Source organism: Mizuhopecten yessoensis, unplaced genomic scaffold (assembly GCF_002113885.1).
Source record: "Mizuhopecten yessoensis strain PY_sf001 unplaced genomic scaffold, ASM211388v2 scaffold10829, whole genome shotgun sequence".
Classification (NCBI taxonomy): domain Eukaryota; kingdom Metazoa; phylum Mollusca; class Bivalvia; order Pectinida; family Pectinidae; genus Mizuhopecten; species Mizuhopecten yessoensis.
The window spans coordinates 272,344-296,618 of NW_018408742.1; the positions used below are offsets into that span (position 1 = coordinate 272,344).

At 36.9% G+C, this 24,275-nt stretch overlaps 1 protein-coding gene across 4 annotated transcripts in view; it reads right to left on the reverse strand.

The window, feature by feature from the left end:
* Positions 1-24,275, reverse strand: part of LOC110462783 (rap1 GTPase-activating protein 1-like) — a 232,555-nt gene that overhangs the window by 86,407 nt on the left and 121,873 nt on the right. For all 4 annotated transcript variants that reach the window (XM_021516949.1, XM_021516948.1, XM_021516950.1 and 1 more), the window contains one exon: positions 15,095-15,127. In XM_021516949.1, the coding sequence (XP_021372624.1) occupies positions 15,095-15,127 (33 nt within the window). The remainder of the gene's footprint in view (positions 1-15,094; positions 15,128-24,275) is intronic.

Below are 24,275 nucleotides of genomic sequence, written 5' to 3' on the forward strand. Positions count from 1 at the left end.
GGGAAATTCTGCTAATGTCCAGTTGCTGTGTCTGGGGTTACTGACTAAATAGCCTGTTGAGCCATCATAAAGTGCTTTCCTGTGTCTAGGGATTCACAATTGTTTATATTAAACTATGCACCGAGACAGAAAATGATGGGTTCAATAGCCCCTGGCTTGATACATTGACTACCAACTCTAATGGTGTATGTTTACCAGCAGATCGTTTACAGTAACAGATATTTCCTCAATCCAACCCTAACAGTACACCTGAAATCCTAAAGGTCCTGTACCCTCTAAACTGTTCAGTGTCTTACCATTACAGTACAGCGGAATTCTAAATACCCTCTACCCTCTAAACTGTACAGTGTCTTGCCGTTATAGTACACCCAAATCCTAAAGGCCCTCTACCCTCTAAACTGTACAGTGCGTGTCTTACTGTTACAGTACACCCAAATCCTAAAGGCCCTCTACCCTCTAGACTGTACAGACGTGTCTTGCCGTTACAGTACATCCAAATCCTAAAGGCCCTCTATCCTCTAAACTGTACAGTGTCTTGCCGTTACAGTACACCCAAATCCTAAAGGCCCTCTACCCTCTAAACTGTACAGTGTCTTGCCGTTACAGCCCACCCAAATCCTAAAGGCCCTCTACCCTCTAGACTGTACAATGTCTTACTGTTACAGTTCACCCAAATCCTAAAGGCCCTCTACCCTCTAGACTGTACAATGTCTTACTGTTACAGTTCACCCAAATCCTAAAGGCCCTCTACCCTCTAGACTGTACAATGTCTTACTGTTACAGTTCACCCAAATCCTAAAGGCCCTCTACCCTCTAGACTGTACAATGTCTTACTGTTACAGTTCACCCAAATCCTAAAGGCCCTCTACCCTCTAGACTGTACAATGTCTTACTGTTACAGTTCACCCAAATCCTAAAGGCCCTCTACCCTCTAGACTGTACAATGTCTTACCGTTACAGTCCACCCAAATCCTAAAGGCCCTCTCCCCTCTAAACTGGAGTGTGCTTCCATTGTTGACTTGACTTAACCTTTGACATTGAACACTCATGATACGGAATAGCTGACCTCATTACCTCTGAACCTTATTCTACACTCTGAGCTTCCATCTTCTTGTGTAATATGAGCTTCAAGAGATGACCTTTAACCTTCGATCTTATTAGTTGAACAAGAACAGTTGGATAGCCCTAGAAACTAGAAAGCATTTTGTTATGGTTCCTTTACATCAGGCATGAAGTCAGATGAAGGTCACCCCAGACCATTGTCTATTACCACGCACCGATGACCACATCCGACTTTAGGGTGTCCATGGGGTCCTATACCCAGTCTTAGGAAAGCATGTATGGGCCATTGCCTAATAGCTCTGGTCTGTTCAGCATGCAACATCACATGAACATATTTAAATCTTAGCTTTGTGGCAACATTTTACAGACCAGTGGACACAGGTTGAATATAATTTGTGTTTGACAGTGGCTGGATAGAACTACCAATGATGAATTTCTCAATCTGAAAAAGAATGCTTTCTAAACAAACCATTTAGCTCTTAGAATAAAACTCTTGTCAATCTAAAATTATATCTACAGAAAACCTCGTTTTTAAGCAGACGGAAATCTTCTAGTGCATATAGTACTTAAAACACATCCATGTTCCGCATAATAGCCCTTATGTTTGGGAAGAATTTTCTATTCAAAGGACCTCATGATCATCTCAAAGAACATCTACTTTTAGTGATTTTTTTTCTTCAAATTATACCTGTCTCTGTATTATGTTCAAATAAAGTGATGCACTTGCATTTTACGGAAGTTGTTACTCGGAGCCAACTGCCTATACTGATGGTAGCGCTGCTTCCACTTTGTTGTCAGCAACCACAGACAGTCTTTAAACACTTTACATTTGAATATTTTAGCAGCAGTTCACACCAAAACAGTAGGTTACCGTACACATGTACTTTACAGAGTCGTAAACGAGCACTAGAAATTCACGATTTCAGGTCTTACTTGCTTAATTACACAGATAATGCATTAATTGTAATTTTTGAATTGCGTTTTTCCTGTAACAAATTGTGAAATTTTCAGTTTAATTATCTTTTTGTATCTGCAGATAATCATATCAAATCCCAGGACCTATCATGACATTTTTGAATTTTAATAATTAAGAAGATAATTCCGCGATTCATATTTAGTAAATGTGTTAACAAGCTAGTTAATTAACCGATTCCTCGACACTTGTGTCACACTATATAACACTAATTGACACATTCTTAACCCATTCGCCCCTAAAGTCACATTTGAACCTTACCAAATCAAAGACTGGGCAAGTCCAAGTTAAATATGTAGGGGTAAATGCATTAAGACTGATTCCCCAAGATTTTCTGTAATTTTGCTGTGATACTATACGTTCTTCTCATGTATTTCATGTCAAGATATCTGATATAAATTCGATTTGAAAAAACTATAATTTTGAACTCATAATAATGTATCAATCCAGAACTGTTAGTGTAGCACTTGTAAGTTGACCAAGCTTTCTATATTTAGAACACTGCATCAGGTTACCAACTCCAGTGTCTCTAATGACAGTCTAATGACAGTCTAATGAGGAATACTTAAGGAAAATTTGTAAAATTTGTACGGCTTTTCTGATTCTCACTTTTTGTTGTTAATCACCATTCCAGATATTTTTTAGGAAAACAAGGGTGATAACTCTTGGATTAGTCCTCAAGATCTTGTCTTTTAGAGAGAAACCTACAAATCTCCAGGATAGTAAACACATCAGTTGTCCTTGAAATCACTGTTTTACACAAAACACCAGACTCTCTGAGGCCAACATAATTAGCCAACAGCAAGACAGGCACTACCTTTTCAGGCATTTCTGTAAAGCAAGGAACATACACAACTGGAGATAACTGTGGGGACACAATAACTGTTCCATTGTAACACTGTAGGTACCCACAGGTCTGTCTCCATAATGGTTGGGAGTATGGACCATTGTAACACTGTAGGTACCCACAGGTCTGTCTCCCTAATGGTTGGGAGTATGGTCCATTGTAACACTGTAGGTACCCACAGGTCTGTCTCATTGAGTATGGTCCATTGCAATAGTACAAACAGTCAAAGGTCTGTCTCCATAATGGTTGGGAGTATGGACCATTGTAACACTGTAGGTACCCACAGGTCTGTCTCCATAATGGTTGGGAGTATGGTCCATTGTAATACTGCAGGAACCCACAGGTCTGTCTCATTGAGTATGGTCCATTGTAATAGTACAAACAGTCAAAGGTCTGTCTCCATAATGGTTGGGAGTATGGTCCATTGTAATACTGCAGGTACCCACAGGTCTGTCTCATTGAGTATGGTCCATTGTAATAGTACAAACAGTCAAAGGTCTGTCTCCATAATGGTTGGGAGTATGGTCCATTGTATTGTAACAAGAAGTCAAAGGTCTGCCTCCATAATTGTTGGGGAGTATGGTCCATTGTATTGAAACAAGAAGTCAAATGTTTGCTTCATAAGGGTAAAAAATATGGTCCTTTGTAATATTACAAGAAGTGAAAGGTCTGTCTCCATAATGGTTGGGAGTATGGTCCATTGTAATACTGCAGGTACCCACAGGTCTGTCTCATTGAGTATGGTCCATTGTAATAGTACAAACAGTCAAAGGTCTGTCTCCATAATGGTTGGGAGTATGGTCCATTGTATTGTAACAAGAAGTCAAAGGTCTGCCTCCATAATTGTTGGGGAGTATGGTCCATTGTATTGAAACAAGAAGTCAAATGTTTGCTTCATAAGGGTAAAAAATATGGTCCATTGTAATATTACAAGAAGTGAAAGGTCTGTCTCCATAATGGTTGGGAGTATGGTCCATTGTAATATTACAAGAAGTGAAAGGTCTAGCTGTCTCCATAATGGTTGGGAGTATGGCCCATTGTAATATTACAAGAAGTGAAAGGTCTGTCTCCATAATGGTAAGGAGTATGGTCCTTTGAAATATTACTAGAAGTGAAAGGTCTGCCTCCATTATGATTGGGAGTATGGTCCAATTTAAAATTACAAGAAGTCAAAGGTCTGCCTCCAAAATAGCAAGGAATATATGGTCTATTCAAGAAAAAGATAAAGGTCTGCCTCCACAAATTGGGAGTAAGGTCCATTGAACACCGTAAGAAGCAAAAGGTCATATTTTATTGTTGGTATTGCGCTGATGGGTCCTGCTCATAACAACCATATGGCAAACAAAGAAACCCCATCAGAAGTTCAGATAAAACAGAAATGGTATAAATGTTTTATGGGTTAATCTGTACATTAATACCCCAAAGGCTGGTCAATATTACTGTATCTTTCTCCATAAACATAACTGCCCGAAAAGCTAAAGTACAACAAAAACATCACTTGGAGAAAAAGGAAAATAAAGTCAAAGTGTATAAATCTGTGACTATTGACGTGTATCTATAATCCATCAGGGTCGATCTGTTCATTCTGATCAGCTCAACTACAGCTTACCGCAAACTTTTCATCCGACATCTTTTTCAACGATATTTGATTTCAGAAAAAAACAAGTTTTCTTTTACAATCAAATACTATTTTTTAGACAAGATACATAGTTTCCATTTATAAATTGTCCGAAAGTATGAAAAAGAAATGTCAATTTGAGATTAAGAATTTGTAACTGTTTAAGCTATCTAAGCGATGAATACCGTAGCTCTGGTCAGTGTTGAGGTAATAGCCTAATGGCATTATCAGACAGATCCTGTCACTGGCCAGGCGGCCATCGGTGTCCGATGTGGCCTCTGGGGTCACCCGTCACATCTGACCATTTAGGGTTGATCTTATGACTTATGTTTTCCCTAAAGTAGCTGGTAATTTAGCCAGGTACTATTCTCCTGGTGTCACGAGGATGTAAATGGTTAAAAAAATATACCCCTGGGATATGGTAGTCACAATACTGTTTTGGATTGTCCATATTTCCTGTGTTATTGTGTTGATCGATTTAGATCAGAAAGGTAACCAAGAGGTCAACTATTTTTCCAAAACTGAATGAATGTTGTTTTGACCACATTGGCTGTGGATGATATCTTATTATTGAGTCACTTGAAGAATATTTACATCATGAAAGTTTTAAGAATAGCATTATGTTATGTCACCAAGGAGGTAGACATCCCTAAAAGCTTACTTACATGACCATATTATATTTTGGAGCTAAGAAATAAGATCACACATTGTTCAATAGTAACTCTACAAGTCTAAATACATATATGTATTGTGAAATAATAGGTGCACTATTTGGTCTGAACAGAAATGTGTTATTCTACAAATGTAATTTATCTTAATGATTGAAATGGTTAACTGAGAATTAAGGTAACAAGTTTGTAACTATAAGCAAAACCAGACAGTAAATGTGAGTGACTCAATTAGTAAATGTAAGTGACCAAGTCAGTAAATGTAAGTGACCCAGTCAGTAAATGTAAGTGACCAAGTCAGTAAATGCGAGTAACCCAGTAAGAAAATGTAAGTGAACCAGTCAGTAAATGTAAGTGACCCAGTCAGTAAATGTGAGTGACCCAGTCAGTAAATGTAAGTGATCCAGTCAGTTACTTTAAGTAAATGTAAGTGACCCAGTTTGTAAATGTAAGTGACCCAGTCAGTAAATGTGAATGACCCAGTCAGTAAATGCAAGTGACCCAGTGAGTAAATGTAAGTGACCCAGTGAGTAAATGTAAGTGACCCAGTCAGTAAATGTGAATGACCCAGTCAGTAAATGTAATGACCCAGTCAGTTAATGTAAGTGAGACCCAGTCAGTAAATGTGTGTGACCCAGTCAGTAAATGTGAATGACCCTGTGAGTAAATGTAAGTGACCCAGTCAGTAAATGTGAATGACCCAGTCAGTAAATGTAATGACCCAGTCAGTTAATGTAAGTGAGACCCAGTCAGTAAATGTGTGTGACCCAGTCAGTAAATGTGAGTGACTCAGTCAGTAAATGTAAGTGCCGCAGTGAGTAAATGTAAGTGACCTAGTCAGTAAATGTGAGTGACCAAGTCAGTAAATGTAAGTGACCAAGTCAGTAAATGTAAATGAACCAGTCAGTAAATGTAAGGGAACCAGTTTGCAATTGAAAGTGAACCAGTTTATAAACGTAAGTGAGTCAGTCAGTAAATGCAAGTGAGCCAGTCAGTAAATGCAAGTGAGCCAGTCAGTAAATGCAAGTGAGTCAGTCAGTTAATTTAAGTTATTGTAAGTGAGCCAGTCAGTAAATGTTAGTGAGCCAGTCAGTAAATGTAAGTGAGCCAGTCAGTAAATGTAAGTGAGCCAGTCAGTAAATGTAAGTGAGCCAGTCAGTAAATGCAAGTGAGCCAGTGAGTAAGTCAGTAAATGTAAGTGAACCAGTTTCTAATTGAAAGTGAACCAGTCAGTAAATGTAAATGACTCAGTTTGAAAAGGTGCACTAGTAGATGTTATAAGTAAAACATCAGGTTTCCTAGGCAAATATTGTTGTAAATCCTTCAATTTGAATTGTATGAAATGCAAAACATGTTCATGTATGTGAACTTTTCGTTGGAAGCTAATTGATATGTAATAATTTATATATGAGCCAGTTTTAAGGATCTAGACGAGCACCAGGAGGGAGTGTATTGATCACAGCCTCAGTCTCGTCCTTAATCTCCCCCTGACAAATCACCAGCTGTGACTTTATCAGGAGCTGGCAGTAGGATTTCAGGATCACCATAAAGTTGTGACAAAATCACAGTAACTACCAACATTCTAAAGACCTTCCTGTTTCCTCGTTAAGCTGGCATTAATGCAAGAAAATGCATCAGCTGCTAAATGCATTTTATAATCACCTGTAACCTTTTCAAGATTTATATATATATTTTATGTATTGCTTTCATTTTTTTGTGATTTAGATAATAGAAGGCAAAAAAAATTGAATTCATCAATTTTGAATGCTTTATTCAGCTGCAGTACTGCCCCATAATTGATTTGGTCGTAGAATGGAATCATTTTCTAAAAGGGCCTCACATATTTCGTATAAATTTTAATGGGACGTACAAATGTATTTTCATTTATAGATCCCATTGAAGTTTATATCTTCTTTAATTAACATCGTAAAATGTCTATCAAAACAAATAATACCAAGAAAAGGCTTTTTACTAGATCTTAAAAAGAGTTCAAACTAGAACAGTTATCCTGAGGCAAACATGCCACCCACACAACCTTCGTACCATAATAGCTGCTGCCCTGCAATATCCTTCTTATTTCAATTTAAAGGTTAAACAGGGTATTTGCTGTGTATTAAACTAAGCAGTAGTCATTTAATACCAATTAAGACTGCAAGAAATGAAATGTCATTATAACCTAATATGAAGGAGGATGAGCACAACAACATCAAGGGCCTTAACTCTGTATAAAGGCACTGATATAACATAGCAGTTTTACATACACAGACTCACATAATAGGTAAGATTTTGCCAAATTTTATCGAAATTCGTCTGATAGTTTCGAAGTAAACTGTACTAGAAAGGACTTCATAGATAAATCAAGGGCAACAACTCTTTTAATACCAAAGGAAACAGTGCGGCAGCCATACATGTCAAGCTCTATGTGATGGGTATTAAAGATGTGTACTTGACGCATTATTTTAGGAGTAGTCAACTGACAGTCACAGGCTGATACACAGACAGACAATCTGATTCCATTCAGTAGGATTTAACTCCTAGGGGTGAGAATAGGGGTGAGAATAGGGATGGTTAAGGTAAAACCAGACTTAAATTCAACCCAAGGGATGTATTGCTAGTCTGTTTACTAAAAGTTTTGAAAATATATCATTGTTGAAATTGCTTAGGAAGAAGCCATTTGATCATTTATTTGGACAGTCTTGATAGTTATAGACAAGCTAATGTAACCAGGCCTAGTGGTTCTTGAAAAGAAATTTTAAATTTTACTCTTATGACATTACATGTACTAACAAACTTGATATTCTTTCATCAAAGCAAGCTAGACCAAATATGATTATACTCTTGGCCTCCTGTTCTTTAAAATAAGTCATTTTAAGTTTTGACATGTTTGACCCCTTTAACATTGGGGTCAAGGTCCTTTATTGGAACAAAACTCCATAGCACTTTACACAAGCAAGCTACAAGTAATTCAGTGAAGAGCCATGTAAGAAATGTTAATTACAAAAACAGTTTTGTATGTCAATAAGTGGAACAGTATTGTATGATATCTAAAAAACTGAAACACTTTTTCACAATATTTAATCTCCACTAGTGAAATATGTTTAAGACAAAAACTTAAATCAGAGAAGCCAGAAACTTTAACATGTAATGAGATATGGCTTTGATGAAGTTGAAGCAAAGTTAATATGTTTTTACATGAAGGGGATGTTTGTTCCTCTGTGGTGTTGTCTATGACTAGTGTTGATGTATAGAGAGAGCATTGTTGGTTCCTGCTCCGTAGCACAGGTTCCTGCTCCGTAGCACAGGCTCCTGCTCCGTAGCACAGGCTCCTGCTCCGTAGCACAGGCTCCTGCTCCGTAGCACAGGCTCCTGCTCCGTAGCACAGGCTCCTGCTCCGTAGCACAGGCTCCTGCTCCGTAGCACAGGCTCCTGCTCCGTAGCACAGGCTCCTGCTCCGTAGCACAGGCTCCTGCTCCGTAGCACAGGCTCCTGCTCCGTAGCACAGGCTCCTGCTCCGTAGCACAGGCTCCTGCTCCGTAGCACAGGCTCCTGCTCCGTAGCACAGGCTCCTGCTCCGTAGCACAGGCTCCTGCTCCGTAGCACAGGCTCCTGCTCCGTAGCACAGGCTCCTGCTCCGTAGCACAGGCTCCTGCTCCGTAGCACAGGCTCCTGCTCCGTAGCACAGGCTCCTGCTCCGTAGCACAGGCTCCTGCTCCGTAGCACAGGCTCCTGCTCCGTAGCACAGGCTCCTGCTCCGTAGCACAGGCTCCTGCTCCGTAGCACAGGCTCCTGCACAAACATGTCAATAGCTCCTTGAAGCAACACTTGACTCTGTCTCTCATATCAAGCACGCCACTAGACCAAGATAGCTTGTCCAATTAAAGCTTCAACAATCTCGAAATAATTCATTTATGTTAACCCATCATTACTTACATTTATGTCTATGTTGAAATACAAGAAAATTACGATGATGAATGATGAAGAATGCATCAACTTGAAAATTTCACACGTCCAAAATGATATTGGGTTGGTGTCGAGGGAACCAAAGGAAATTAGAACAAAATGCCAAAAAGGAGAGAAAGGGAAAGATATAGATCTCCTTGCTAGTTGCCCATTACTGTATACAATGTGTGCATTAGGCCTGTTATCAGTGATGAATCCCTGAAGACCAACAACTAGTCCAGTTGGAAGGTTTCAAAGATACCACAGCAGATGTCTTTAGAATTCATATTTTGTATAGACATTAAAGAGCTGAGTTTTTTTGTATCATGTTATGGTTAAGGTCAGATCAAGGTTGAATGAATCAAGGTCACCTACTTTTCTGGTGAATACCACAAGTTGTCCCATAAGAGTGATCTCCCTTCCTGTGCTGAGTGTTGTGACGTGACAACAGGGAAGGATTCGAGTGTCAGTTTATTCTGGGATGAAAGAAATCGTAGGGTTTGGCACATTCCAGCGGTATCTTAAGCACTCTTCAAAACACAACAACCCTTTTCCCATTCAAAACACTTGAACACACTTAGTGGCCACCAGATGGTGCTGTAGCCCATCATAAATTTCAGTATCGTGACATGACAGCTACACACACCCTTTTAAGTCACACTTTTTCATCTGTCCTCACAATCTTGATTCCAATTTTAACATTTTCATCATTTTCCTTTGGATGAATTTCTTCACAAAATAATTTGCAAAATAAGAATTGTTTTATTTTTGCACTTCAACATGATGGTAAATTCACCAAATAGAATAAAAAAAAATGATTTTTATAGGTCAGAAACTTATTTTAAGAAAACTTTCTGATGCAAGACAAATAGAAAACTGGATTAACACATCTGGAAGACAAAATGACAAACATTCTAAAGGTAGAAAAATATGACAATTTCCATGAAATTCAATTTCAAATTTGCCTTTTAACTTGATAACGGGTGCAGATATCAACTACGTTTTCAGAAGGGAAGAATAATCCAGCACTATGAATAATAAGTTACAAAACATTTTCTAAGAAATTCAGGATAACATTTTCTACCTAAATTTACCAGTTATTATTAACAATATAAAATCATCTTAAAGTACATGGTAGTTGTAGATGAGAAAATGTACGTTCCTGCTCGTATAAAATCTCAAAACTCCATCAAGACGCCAATTAACCTAATGGCTTCTGATAATAAATGTCAAAGTATTTTTCAATGAACCTCAAAGCAGTGGAGGATCTCTATGGGTGGTTACAGACCAATATCAGCCCCTATTAACACCCTCACAATGTTTGATGAACATCAAAAATCTTTTTTATTGGAGATCTTCTTTCAATGACCTTTGACCTGAGCTCCAAGGGACAGTTCAAGGTTAGATGGACAACCAGCTGGGGAGAGTAATCGGAGATTGAACGTCTATAATGTTAACATGAAAGGAGTGATATTTTTTGCCTTGGAGATGCAACAAACGATACCCTTTCAAGTTACTCTTTTCGAACCCTGAGGGAGAAATGTACCAGATGGGTAAGCAACTCTCCCATCTTTTATCTTGTAGGAAAAAATCAGCTTCATCAACATCCTACAGACTGTATGTAGGTGGAACAACACAGTAGAAGTACTTTACAACTAATTTAGTAATTGTAATTAAAATTAGTTCCACATCAACTGTTATTATTAGACTCTAATTTCACTAACTATACCTTATGTCAATTATTAAGGTTTTGATCAGCTGACATACAAAGGCATTCATTTTCCTAATAAATACAAAGTAAATTTCAGTGCTGAAAACATGACATATCCTCAATATAAAGATAGTAGTATAGCAACTATTACAAACTTGACTGATTTTCTGCCATTTACATACTGTGTGATTTTTAATAAATATCATTGTGAATTTAATATCTGCCTTAATATTTTTTCAGGTCAAATTTAAATATGCCTGCTGCTATTTCCCCATAAAAGTTTAAATCAACCTTGAAAAACAAATTGTTTAAAAATAGTATATTAATCTTATCACATATTCTTAATAACCATTTAGGGTTTGGAAGCAATATGTATTTTGACTTAAAGATACCTGCTTCCTTTGATAACGATTATAACTGATATTTATGCTAGAGCTATTTCCCTTGTAAAAGCCTGATCTAGTAATTTGGTGTTATATGACATACGAGTCATCAATTAATTTACAAGTCCAAACTCCCATTCCTCAAACCTTGCAAACTTATCAGTAAGGAATTCTTTTGGAATGGAGATTCATCTTCAAAGTAAGGTAGCATACGTCCTTAAGTTTCATTTCCCAAAAACTGTTGTCAGACAAAGGTTTCTGATCCGATTATGTGACAGTAGTAAAATTGGAGTTCGGAACTGAGGGCACATACATATCAACGATAAGCTCTTAACATGGACCAAAACTTGTATATAAATGTAGAGTATAATTAACTAGTTCTTCATGTCCCTCGTTACATTAGGCTATCATAGACCACAGTGTTAAATCTTAAAACTATACTGGTATTACAACTACTACCAACTCTAAAAGAAGCAATTACTTTTTCTAGGTGATGAAACACATAGCTGTATCAATTGGGATGTGAATTTATATATTTAAGGAGAATGAGTCCCTGAAGAGGATTCATTTACCTCCACTGACAGGAGAGTGAATCACAAGAGGATTCATTTTTACCTCCATAGACAGGAGAGTGAACCACAAGAGGATTTATTCCGACTTCTGAAGAAGCGGAAATAATTCATTATATACAGTACTGCCACTAGCATTGTCTTGAAGAGTACTCCATGTAGGTAAGGCATTTATATTGCTTCAACCAAGAAAGTGTTCAATTGGGGGGGGGGGGAGAGTTCATTTATACCTCCACAAGCAGAAGAGTGAGACACTGAAGGGGGGTTTACTGTACACTCGGAAATGTTCGCTGCAGTTTAATTTTTGATTTATTCGCCCAGCATTATCAGGGCGAATTTCTCATGACAGTGAACATTTGTAAACAACATAATATACATAGTAATATGATGTAAAGGGCAAATTTAATCCTGGAAATAAAACAAAAAACGTCAAAGGGCGAAAATTTGACTGGGCGAAAATTTCCCGGTATGAAGTATTTAAACCTCCATGAGCAGGAGAGTGAGTCACTGAAGGGGGCTTATTTATACCTCCATAAGCAGGAGAGTGAGTCACTGAAGGGGGTTTATTTATACCACCATAAGCAGGGGAGTGAGTCACTGAAGGGGGTTTATTTATACCTCCATAAGGAGTAGAGCAAGTCACTAAATGGGGTTTGTTTATATATTGCCACAAACAGGGAAGTGAGTCAAGACACATGACCTAGATATATTTTCCAATGACTGATAGTTTAACCTGTTTAGATAATCACAGGATCCAGACATTTCCTGAGGAAGCTGTTCACCGACACACACATCAAACACTAGGTCAATAGGTATCACATCCGTATTCTGGGAAATCAGTCCATATAGATGACCCCCTTTCTGTTTATTTTAGTTTGTTGTTAAAGCATATCATTGGCTTGTGTTACCATTTTTTTAACCATGTACCAGCTTTTAGATAAAATTTACTTGACTTGACTTGTTCATACAAAAGCATCACCATCTTAACAGTGATATATGGATCTTTCTTTATCAGATATGCAGCATGGACTTTATTGCAGAAATGTATGGAAGAATTGACCTTATCTGAAGCTGTTTACCATTAAAGAAACATATTCTCAAAATGCCATCTGAAAAATAACATCATTCTGAAATTATTCTTAAAAATAAGCGTACTTTAAAACTGTTTCCCAAAGAAAAAGAGTTTTTCTGAAAGTACCTCCCAAATACAAGTTTTCTAAAAGCCCAAAGGAAAAATATCCTGAAAGTAATGCACAAAGATTTTTTTTCTGAAACTACGAAACATATTCTGAAACCTATCATGCGGTACAAAAGAAACCTTATCTGAACCTGTAGCTTAATTATTAAACAAATTCTCTTAAAACATTGCCCTTTAACGTTCTTAGCTGTTACCTTGTAAGCTGGTGCGTTGTTGGGACACACTCCCAATTGTAGCTCCCGAGTCTGAGGTTTTTTCATTAAGCCCCTGATTATATCACCAAGCTGTATTGTGCCAACATATGGAACCTCATTCGACATTGTAGTACAAACCCATTTCACAAAATTTAATTTGAAAATCTTAACAAATTCATTCTACTTTGCAATCTGTTGCTGACAGGGGGAAAACTACAATATTTTCTGTTTTCTGGCAGATAATTAAAGGACTATAGCAAGCGGATTGAATGACTGTCGGACTCTTCCAATCTGGCCTCATGTCAGCCTGCAAACAGATTCGGGCATTAGGCGTGGAGCAGGCAACAATGGTGAAATGTCTATTGAATGTAAACCTATCTTTCAAGTGCATTATTTGTTCCACTATAAAAGATATTTTATCATATCTTCAGGGTTTTATTGAAGACATTTACAATTTTCCTTAATCTTATTAGTTTCTATCTCACCACCTATTATTTATTCTTATTGGTAACTTGGGAAATTTACCAAAAATTTGGTTTACCTGGAAACCAATCCAACCAAGAACAAGAGGCCTAGAGTGCCTGTATCACTCACCTGTTTCTTACTTGTATTGGTAACTTGGGAAATTTACCAAAAATTTGGTCTATCTGGAAACCAATCCAACCAAGAACAAGAGGCCTAGAGGGCCTGTATCACTCACCTGTTTCTTACTTGTATTGGTAACTTGGGAAATTTACCAAAAATTTGGTCTATCTGGAAACCAATCCAACCAAGAACAAGAGACCTAGAGTGCCTGTATCACTCACCTGTTTCTTATTGGTATTGGTAATTTGGTTTATCTGTAAAACCAATCCAAACAAAATAATTGTCTTGGTAACCATTCTAACCCAAGTTGCCTTGGTAACCATTCTAACCCATGTTGCCTTGGTACTTACCATTCTACCCCAAGTTGCCTTGGTAACCATTGTAACCCAAGTTGCCTTGGTAACCATTCTAACCCAAGTTGCATTGGTAACTATTCTAACACAACTTTTCAAGGCGTTACATGACATAGTATCTGATCCAACACAAGTAGCCTTCATGTTTCTTGGCAATTATTCCAACCTAATTTTTGTTCATAACTTATTCAATAATAGCTTTCTTGGTACCCAACTCCAGCATACTGTTTCGATAACCAATCAAAAACAAAATGTTTTGTTAGGACACCTATAATATATGAATTAAATATGAATTTCAATATATTTTGTAGAAAATATTTTCACAAAATCACTTGATCTCTCACTTTTTCAACAACTATCATCCAAAAAGTAATTTCAATTGGTTATCTAACTGTTACCATGGTTACTTTCCAAATTGGCAGGAAAAAAAGTGTACATGCTGTTTCACATCATGGCTTGGAAAGAATGTTAATTAAATGTAATGAATTTGATTAATCAAGTATGAGGGACATCTCATTATAAATGTACTTGAAACAGTTGATACTGGCCTTAATTCTGATATGACTGTTTCAAGGTCATTCCAGCAAGGATGCTGAGTCATCAGTTTGGCTTAATTACAATTCCAAAGCAACAAATTCCAAGAGATTTTGCACAAACTTTTGAGACAAGAAGATATGTTAACCATCTTGTGCTGTTTTGTTTGCCGATTTAACAAGCAGGGTGGTGGGAGGTTGTCATCAAATTGTTTGATAATTTCTTTGCAAACATTCTGTGACAATAATATATGGTACCACGTAAAATAACAATACATTTCAGAAGCATTAGAAATTGATAATCCGGTACTAATTAAGTATGTAACTGTGCCCCCCCTCCCTCTGTTAGGTACAGACACACAGACAAGCTATATCCAGTCTGTCCGTATACTGGATACATAATGTATGTAAATCTGCTGTATAAAGACATTGTTGGTTGTGGAAAAATGAAAAACACTTACCTGTAGCTCCGCAAATTAAGTGAGGTATCGCATCTGGAAGAGAGAAAAACTGTATAAGCTGATATATAACACCAAGTAGTTTTTAATAATTCCATCTGTGTTATAAACATAATGTTTTCATCATCATAAAATGAACAAACAAGATATAATTTCTTACAAATCAAAACACATGTTGATAAGGTTATATGCATGATGAAGTTATGACATTTATATAGGTTTGAACATCAAAAGTACATTTCTTGGATCATGAATGGTATGAGTTCTGGTTAGTAAAGCCTTGTCCCTCCTTGACTCTGCCCATTACTCTGGGAGACTTTTTGGGACACCTACCAGTCACCATTTTCCACTGGCAATTTTCCTGCACTAAATCTAGCTATAATGGCCCTAATGGCAACTATAAATATTGTCATTTTCCTTGAAGTATCTTTGTGCAGTGGTAACCACTTATGACATATGACATCACTCACCAGAAATGATTCACGATTCTTCCTCTACAGACATGACTTCCTCAAAGCTAAACCCATATGATTCTTGAGAATAACACCTACATTTTGATAAATGACACACATCCCAACAAAATACAAGCAATAACATAGGTTGGAAATGTCGCCTTGACTCAAATACCAAAACACATTCATCTGGATTTAAAAATGTCAATAATATTTCAAAATATTTAAAAATACCACATAATAATCCTTTGTTCCCCTCTTCCTGTCGCAAATCCTGACCAATGACGCAGCCCAACTCGGCTGCCTTAATCCACCTTCATTTCCTTGTTTTATTTTGAGATAGGAAACCACACTTAGTAAATTGAGATTGTCATATTTTCAAATCCTTTTGAAATATTGATTTCAAAGAGGATTTTCAGGAAATGAAAAATCTCTAAAGCAGATTCAATGTGATGAAATGATCAATTCATAATAAAACTTTTATATCATAAATACCCACATTGATTATTTTGTCTGCCACCAATCCCGATTTCTAAAATCGGATTGAATTATTCTTTATTAGGGAAAAGAAAACATGTCAATTTGAATATTGACCTAAAATTTTCTTTTCTTAATTATGGATGTTCATGTGGAAATTCATTTTTCTTTGTTTTTTCATTTCAAAGGAAACCAATTTCTTTAGATCAGGTTTGAAACATTTTTAATTTTCTGATTTAAATAGAAAAATATTTATCAAATTTAATTAGTTTTTGCCAAGGGACCTCATGTCTAGAATTTAAAATGTAAGGAAAAAGTTGGTTGACAATTTTTATTTTGCCTGTGTTTCCCTAGATTGTTTATATTTAACTCATTCACCCCTGAAGACACATTTGGACTCTTCAAATTCAAAGGTTGGAATAGTTCATTATGAAACTTCAGAGGTGAATAAATTAAATGTATGTTAGCTTTTAGGTCATGTAAACATAAGATGGTCTATGTCTTTCTCTAGATCCCACGCTTTTAACAGACCAGATGAAATCAATAATGAAATAAATACAACAACAAAAACTTCACACAACTCCCTTTTTTCGATAACTTATCAAAATTCAGAACACATACAGAATGATTTGTGCGTTTTTTGTAGATTTCAGCGCCATCTGGGTGCAATGAAAGCTTGATTACAGATTATTTATGCACAATGAATCAAACATCTGTGTTACTGTGATATCAACAGTATTACAAAGGTTTCTGTGGCCTTCTGTTCCAAATAGTGTTCTGTTTATTCTCATCCTCAAAAACATAAAGACTGCACCCACTACCTCCCTCAAGTACATATGCTGTTAAAAGGATAAAATATTTGATTTGATATATCATATGCTTGCTTATTAAACTGTTTCAGATCCTTCTAAATAATCAAAAATTCAAAGTCATTTTATTGATAGATTTAAGGATGTATCCCAGTCCACTGCACTGTGGTTTTTCGTAGATACAGTAATTACCTCCCCTTAATTTATTTTTGATATGACTATAACACAGTTCTGTTAACCAGGTAGCTCAGTCGGTTAGAGCAATAGTATAACCGTTTTTTTAAGTCAAGGAATCAGGTCCTGTCTAGCCATACTGAATGTTTATACTCAGAACACTGTTGGATATTGTTCATTTCTTCTTTGATATCTTTTCATAAAAGTTATGCAGAGTATAGATTTCTCTACATAAATGATTTATAAAAGCTATCGTCTTGCTGGAAACAGTGTAGTTACAGATTTGGGCACTGGTATGGGAATCCTCCAGTACAGTCATCAGAACCACATTGACTCTGAAATGCTAAAATTCCATAATGTACAGCTTTTTATTTCAAACGGCAGATATCATTTATCTTTTATTTTTCACATTAAGTTTCCAAGAAAACATATTTCATTGAATATTGACATCTTAGCCTTATTTTCCATTCTTTATTTTTAATCAACAAGAGTTGGTTCCCAAAACAAAATGTATTTTGGTTTTGCTGGATAAAATATTCAATGGATCAAACAGACGAAAGAATATCTATAGCGCGCAGCCAACACAAAGAGAACATTTCTTTTCTTGCGGCACCTTTGATATAAAAGAAACCTCCTGATTGATTTTTGTTACACATGAATATTTTCTAAAGCCAAATTCATGAACATACAACATAACAAAAAGTTTGTAAACTGTGAAAAAAATAATGTGGGCATTTTTGTGTGTGATGATGGATAATTGAGACAAGTCAATCGATCGTTACAGAGTTTTGTCTACTGACCTAATTCCTTAAGATTATCTCAATAGATTCTAAGACTCTAAGAATTAGTCTGCGTGTCACATATTACTGTGTAGCATCTGTTTTGTTGTCGTTTGAAAAGCGACTCAGGAACGAAAGCTTACAAAAGCGTTGTTAGAGAGTGGACGCTGATTAATTAGGTACGGTCCTTAGATGTATCGCATCATTGTACTGGCCTACCTTATTAACACAAGCCTACAGATCATTTACTTCCCCGATGATCACATTCTCATACATACTTTTATTGCCAATAAGGGTTCCATGAGACAAATAATGAGGCAGTGTATTTGGGTACAGTTTACAGATAACAGCTGTGACCTTTCCGTAAATTGCAACCCTCAGATCTTTTTTTTAAACAAGTTCATTCGGTGTTGAAGTGACATCTTTCATTGGTTCCGTTATTAAATTTTCGTAATTTTATTTGACCCTACGATGCATTCACAAATGGAAAAGTCGATATTGAACAGAGAGCAGCACCATGTAACGTCACAGTATTACAGTATATCAATATAATTCTTACGGTATATCAATATACTTCCGGCTAAAGTATAAGGAACACAAAACAGATTAAGTGTCTCCCACTAACAGCACCACTCTCGTTATCAATATCCGACTTTATTTGTCTGGCATTCTATTTGCCGTAAAATTTTCTAGCCAATGTCCAGGTGTCCAGACTGCAGACACATGACCTGTGGTACTGCTTTTGAGAAAACATTTCAGCATTTATTACGGAGAAAAGAATGATAGTGACAGGCGTTATTTTATGTTCCAACGTGCATGCACTACAATGAGATTAATCAAAACATTTTTGAACAAATATCTGAAATATTTTGACAAAGAAACAAAAAATAGAGAAATATGGTAGATTTGGCAATTCACAAGCATGCTTTAAAGGGTTTTGTAGAAATGAGAATGACGCAGTACTGAGTGTCTATATGGGGGAGATGAGGTATTGGCAAGGCTGATACAGGGCCAAGTGTACACAACAAAGGTCTATTGATACAGACGATACACATACTTCAGTCTCCAATTACAACACAGTTAATGAAATTTTACTTAATTAACATTTCAGTTCAGCCCGACTAATCCCGACCGCTAATTCAGATCACGACAGTACAAAGCTTATTGAAACATAAGACGGCGACACTGCACTTCCGTCCGTGGCATTTTGTTCAGGGAAGATATCTTTGTTGTAAGCGTTTGTACATAATACTGTCTCTAGACCCGCAACAAACATAAGAAGGACCATGGACACAATTACTGTCTGAACTAAATCCGTTGACATGACAATCACCAGATCTTGGAGAAACGAAGGCAGATAAGTGTATATGAGCTCTGCAAGTCTAATAATTAAGTGTGAATGATAGGGCCAACTCGATCGACAAATCTGTTTCACAATCAACACACTATAATGTTCCTGATCGAAGAATATGTCAAGAAAGATTACAATTTATACTAAGTTCTCTTTTTAATTTCTTATAGGTGTTCATTAACACAGGGAACACAGTGATAAACACCACCATATTAGTAAGAACACCATTGCTATCAGTCTGCTGTATGTCTTTGTGAAGCTCTTTTCTGGTATCTTGATACTTTAATTAGATAACATACATGTGGAACATTTGTCAAAAGTCAAAGATATGCCCTTCCATACTCAGATAATGTCGTCTGGACTCAACTGAGTCAAGTACTCCCTCCACACTCAGATGATTGAATTATCAATCTATATTCAAACAGCATGTCAAATACTCGTCTGCTTTCAAATAAATGGACTCAAAATAATGACTTGTATTACTGTCAGCATTCATACTAATGAACTCAAACTAACAAGTGGTATAACGGTTTGCTTTCAAACAAATAGACTCAAGGAAATGAGCCAAATATCTCTTCAAACAGAAATAACTCGCATGACATTATTTTTATTTTCCTCACAAAACTTGAACGCCTTCATAGAATTGAACGCTTTCTGTACTTAATTCACATTTCCTTTTTAGGGCAAGGACATTAATTCTTGTTTCACACAACATGTGCGCATAAAACAATATGTTTTGAGAAAAATAACTGTATAGCACAAGAATTTATGATAAAAGTTCGACATGTATTCGTGCAGAACTGATTGTCATGTGAAATATAGAAATTCCACAGTAATTGTTCCTCGGCTACAATTATATCTGTGTCGTAGGCCTGGAAAACAAATATAGACTTGATGAAAACATTTCATACAGAATGTCAAATAGGCAGTAGTCAAATTGACTATTTATCAATCATTTCCTCTCAGTGGTCACCACTCCATTCCTAATCAGACCACTAATTCTATAATAGAAAATGACCGTTGGGCAGTACAGGGAGTGGACAACCTAGAAAGGTCAGTGGTCCTGGAGGTGAGGTGTGTAGGAGGCTGAGGTGTAATGTTAGACATAAGGTAGGGATATTGGAGGGAAGGATCCGACGGTATACCTTTAGTAGTGAGTATAAAGGACTAGGGGCAGTATAGGAAGTGGACAACCTAGAAAGGTCAGTGGTCCTGGGGGGGGGGGGGGGGGGGGGTAGTGTAAGATATAAGGTAGGGATGTTTGGGGTAGGATTGAACATTATACCTATAGAAGTTAGGATAAAGACCTAGGGGTATTATCCAATTCAGCAGCACCTTAAAGTAAGAAGCTGTCACCCATTGTGACAGAGGATGAAGGACATGAGGCATTATCTAGTCCAGTAATGCCTGGAAGTGGTGGGGCATTACCCATTGTGGTAGAGGTTTGAGAGGAAGAGCCATTACCCATTGTGGTAGAGGTTTGAAAGGAAGAGCCTTTACCCATTGTGGTAGAGGTTTGAGAGGAAGAGGCTTTACCCATTGTGGTAGAGGTTTGAGAGAAAGAGCAATTACCCATTGATGTAGAGGTTTGAGAGGAAGAGGCTTTACCCATTGTGGTAGAGGTTTGAGAGTAAGATGCATTACCCATTGTGGCAGAGATTTGAGAGGAAGATGCATTACCCATTGTGGTAGAAGTTTGAAAGTAAGATGCATTAGCCATTGTGGTAGAAGTTTGAAAGTAAGATGCATTAACCATTGTGGTAGAAGTTTGAAAGTAAGATGCATTACCCATTGTGGCAGAGGTTTGAGAGGAAGAGGCTTTACCCATTGTGGTAGAGGTTTGAGAGGAAGAGCAATTACCCATTGATGTAGAGGTTTGAGAGGAAGAGCAATTACCCATTGATGCAGAGGTTTGAGAGGAAGAGGCTTTACCCATTGTGGCAGAGATTTGAGAGGAAGATGCATTACCCATTGTGGTAGAGGTTTGAGAGTAAGATGCATTACCCATTGTGGCAGAGATTTGAGAGCAAGATGCATTACCCATTGTGGAAGAAGTTTGAAAGTAAGATGCATTACCCATTGTGGTAGAAGTTTGAAAGTAAGATGCATTACCCATTGTGGCAGAGGTTTGAGAGGAAGAGGCATTACCCATTGTGGTAGAAGTTTGAAAGTAAGATGCATTACCTATTGTGGTAAAGGTTTGAGAGTAAGATACATTACCTATTGTGGTAGAAGTTTGAAAGTAAGATGCATTACCCATTGTGGTAGAAGTTTGAAAGGAAGAGGCATTACCCATTGTGGTAGAAGTTTGAAAGTAAGATGAATTAACCATTGTGGTAGAAGTTTGAAAGGAAGAGGCATTACCCATTGTGGTAGAAGTTTGAAAGTAAGATGCATTAACCATTGTGGTAGAAGTTTGAAAGTAAGATGCATTACCCTTTGTGGCAGAGGTTTGAGAGGAAGAGGCATTACCCATTGTGGTAGAAGTTTGAAAGTAAGATGCATTACCCATTGTGGCAGACACCGCAAATAGAACACAACAGATAGACAGTACAAATGACATTTCCAGGAATTAATGAGAAATTGCAATAGCATTCAGGTAGAATTACTATTTTAACCAATCCCACAGAAACACAATAACCTTACTGAAATTGGGACACTTATATTGACACCAATGGGTACAAATAGAAAAGAGTGTTCATTAAGGTACAGAATCCTTATGAATTAATGGCTATTTTTCTACCTCCTACACTTAGGTAACCAGGCACATATCTGACTATAATTAGACCAACTTCAATGTAACTACGCCTCTTCATAATGCTAGGCTGTCAAAGACAGGATAGACTTGCCTTTTCTTCTGACAGAAGTATTTGTGCTTTAGCCACAGGAATATATCGGTCTGCAGTCATAATTCAGAGTATTATATTGCTACTTACTGTTCTAAAGCTGTTTTAGATCCATCCCCACGCATCATTAGAACATGATCCGTTCACTTCCAGTCACAATTAGGTAACACCCACTATATACATCAACAAAGCAATATGTTTCTGAAGATCAAAATTTATATTTGGAAAGATATTGGTGAGTTCAAATTTGATGATTATTTTTTCTGTAGAATCTGTTATATTTTTTGCTTCATAACATTCATTTGTTTTATATGTTTAAAATGACAACTTTATTAAAGTTGTGCACAAAAAATCAATTTCATTCAGCCCTTTCCTTACCCTGTCCCCCAAAGAGACAGATCATGGGAAAAATTAATCTTCCTTTTTTCCCTCTGATGCTGAACTTCTATACATAATTTTAAATCAATGTCAACCCTACACTGGTGTACGGAACAGTTTCCCTTTTATAATTGTTTCTGCAAAACATAACACTAATGCAACGTTTATATCAATGATATCGCTTTCAAAAATTTATGAATCATATCAAATGAATCCAATAGGAATTATGTAATTAAATATGATATAATATGCTTCCCTTAACCTTTTTCCAGTATAATTTCTAAAACTTCAAAGCAATAAATCCTTTTTGTTCAAGCAGAGACTGCAAGTTTCTGAGCATCGTGTCATTCTTTATTCAAGACCAATACAAAATTATTCAAGCAATTATCTGTCACTCTGTTGTGTGGTTTAAATATGTGTATATCATTTCGAAATTTACATATTCATGAAAATATCATAACAGCAGGAAAACAGCTTGTAAATTGTTTGATTGATCCCATTGGATTATTGTGTACCGGCCAAACCCTGAATAATGACAGTCTAAAGCTATATAACAATCATATATCATTATCTCCCTTTCATAGTGTCTTATCATCTTTGATATTATCTCCCTTGTTGATTATCTCCCTCTCATTGTGTCTTATTATCTTTGATAGTATCTCCCTTGTTGATTATCTCCCTTTCATAGTGTCTTAACGTCTTTGATAGAACCCTTTTCCTAAATCTTCCCCTCCATTCTCCCACTCAATAACCTGTTACCTGATATGACATTCATGTAAAATATGACTAACAAAGGGCTGGGCTTATTACTCAGCATGTTGTATCACTGGTAATGTATAATAAATGTTCATTGTTATATAAAGCAGGACAAATTTGAGCATAATAGCTGGCCTAAAGAATTGTTAGAAGTAACAGTTTAACATATGTATTTAACATTTATTATGTTAATGCCATTTTTTAAAGATGTGTTCCATTTAAATCCGATCTTGCAATGCATTTAACAGAAAACGCTCAGACTGGTTAAAGTAATTCCACACCATAAAAGAAAATAAAGATTCCCAATTTTTTTTTTTAAAGAATAACAAGTTCACTGCATTAGCAGATCTAGATTACAGACATCACGTTGGTAGCATATGGCCATGCTACCTTTTTGTGCTGATTTTTACACAAAAGCACAAGCAGAACTAAGTAAGCATAGATGTTGTTTTGTCTGTTCATTTCCTGTTTGCAGGCATGCTTGCCTGTAAACTTGTAATTAGGGGTGTCCAGGGCAGGAAATTGTGTCTGCTTCAGTCGTAGGTGTCGCTTCCATCCCCATCCCTATTACAATTCCTTCGCATCTTGGAACATCCTCCGGGGATGTGGGAATCGTCCTTTATGTATCGGCAGCTTAACTGCACAATATCACGAACAGTTCTTGGCAAGGCTGTTGCATCAAGCTTTCAAGCAATCTAAGTTACAGATAGTCTTTGAAATATCACGCTATCAAATTTGTTTTTTGTGAATCTTATATCAAGTGGTCAAGTTGGATCTCATTAGTCAAGATATTTCTCTCTTTTATTTTTATGAAAAACATAAACCAGCAACAAGTTGTAGTTGATTTTAAAATGTGATGTCGGATTGATATGGGGTCAAATGTCACAGGGTTGTTCCCATCTCACTTCACCGGTTAAGCTTGTAAACTTCCGGTTGTCACAAGCAGACACCTGTAGCGCTCTTTGTCACAAGCAGACACCTGTAGCGCTCTTTGTCACAAGCAGACACCTGTAGCGCTCTTTGTCACAAGCAGACACCTGTAGCGCTCTTTGTCACAAGCAGACACCTGTAGCGCTCTTTGTCACAAGCAGACACCTGTAGCGCTCTTTGTCACAAGCAGACACCTGTAGCGCTCTTTGTCACAAGCAGACACCTGTAGCGC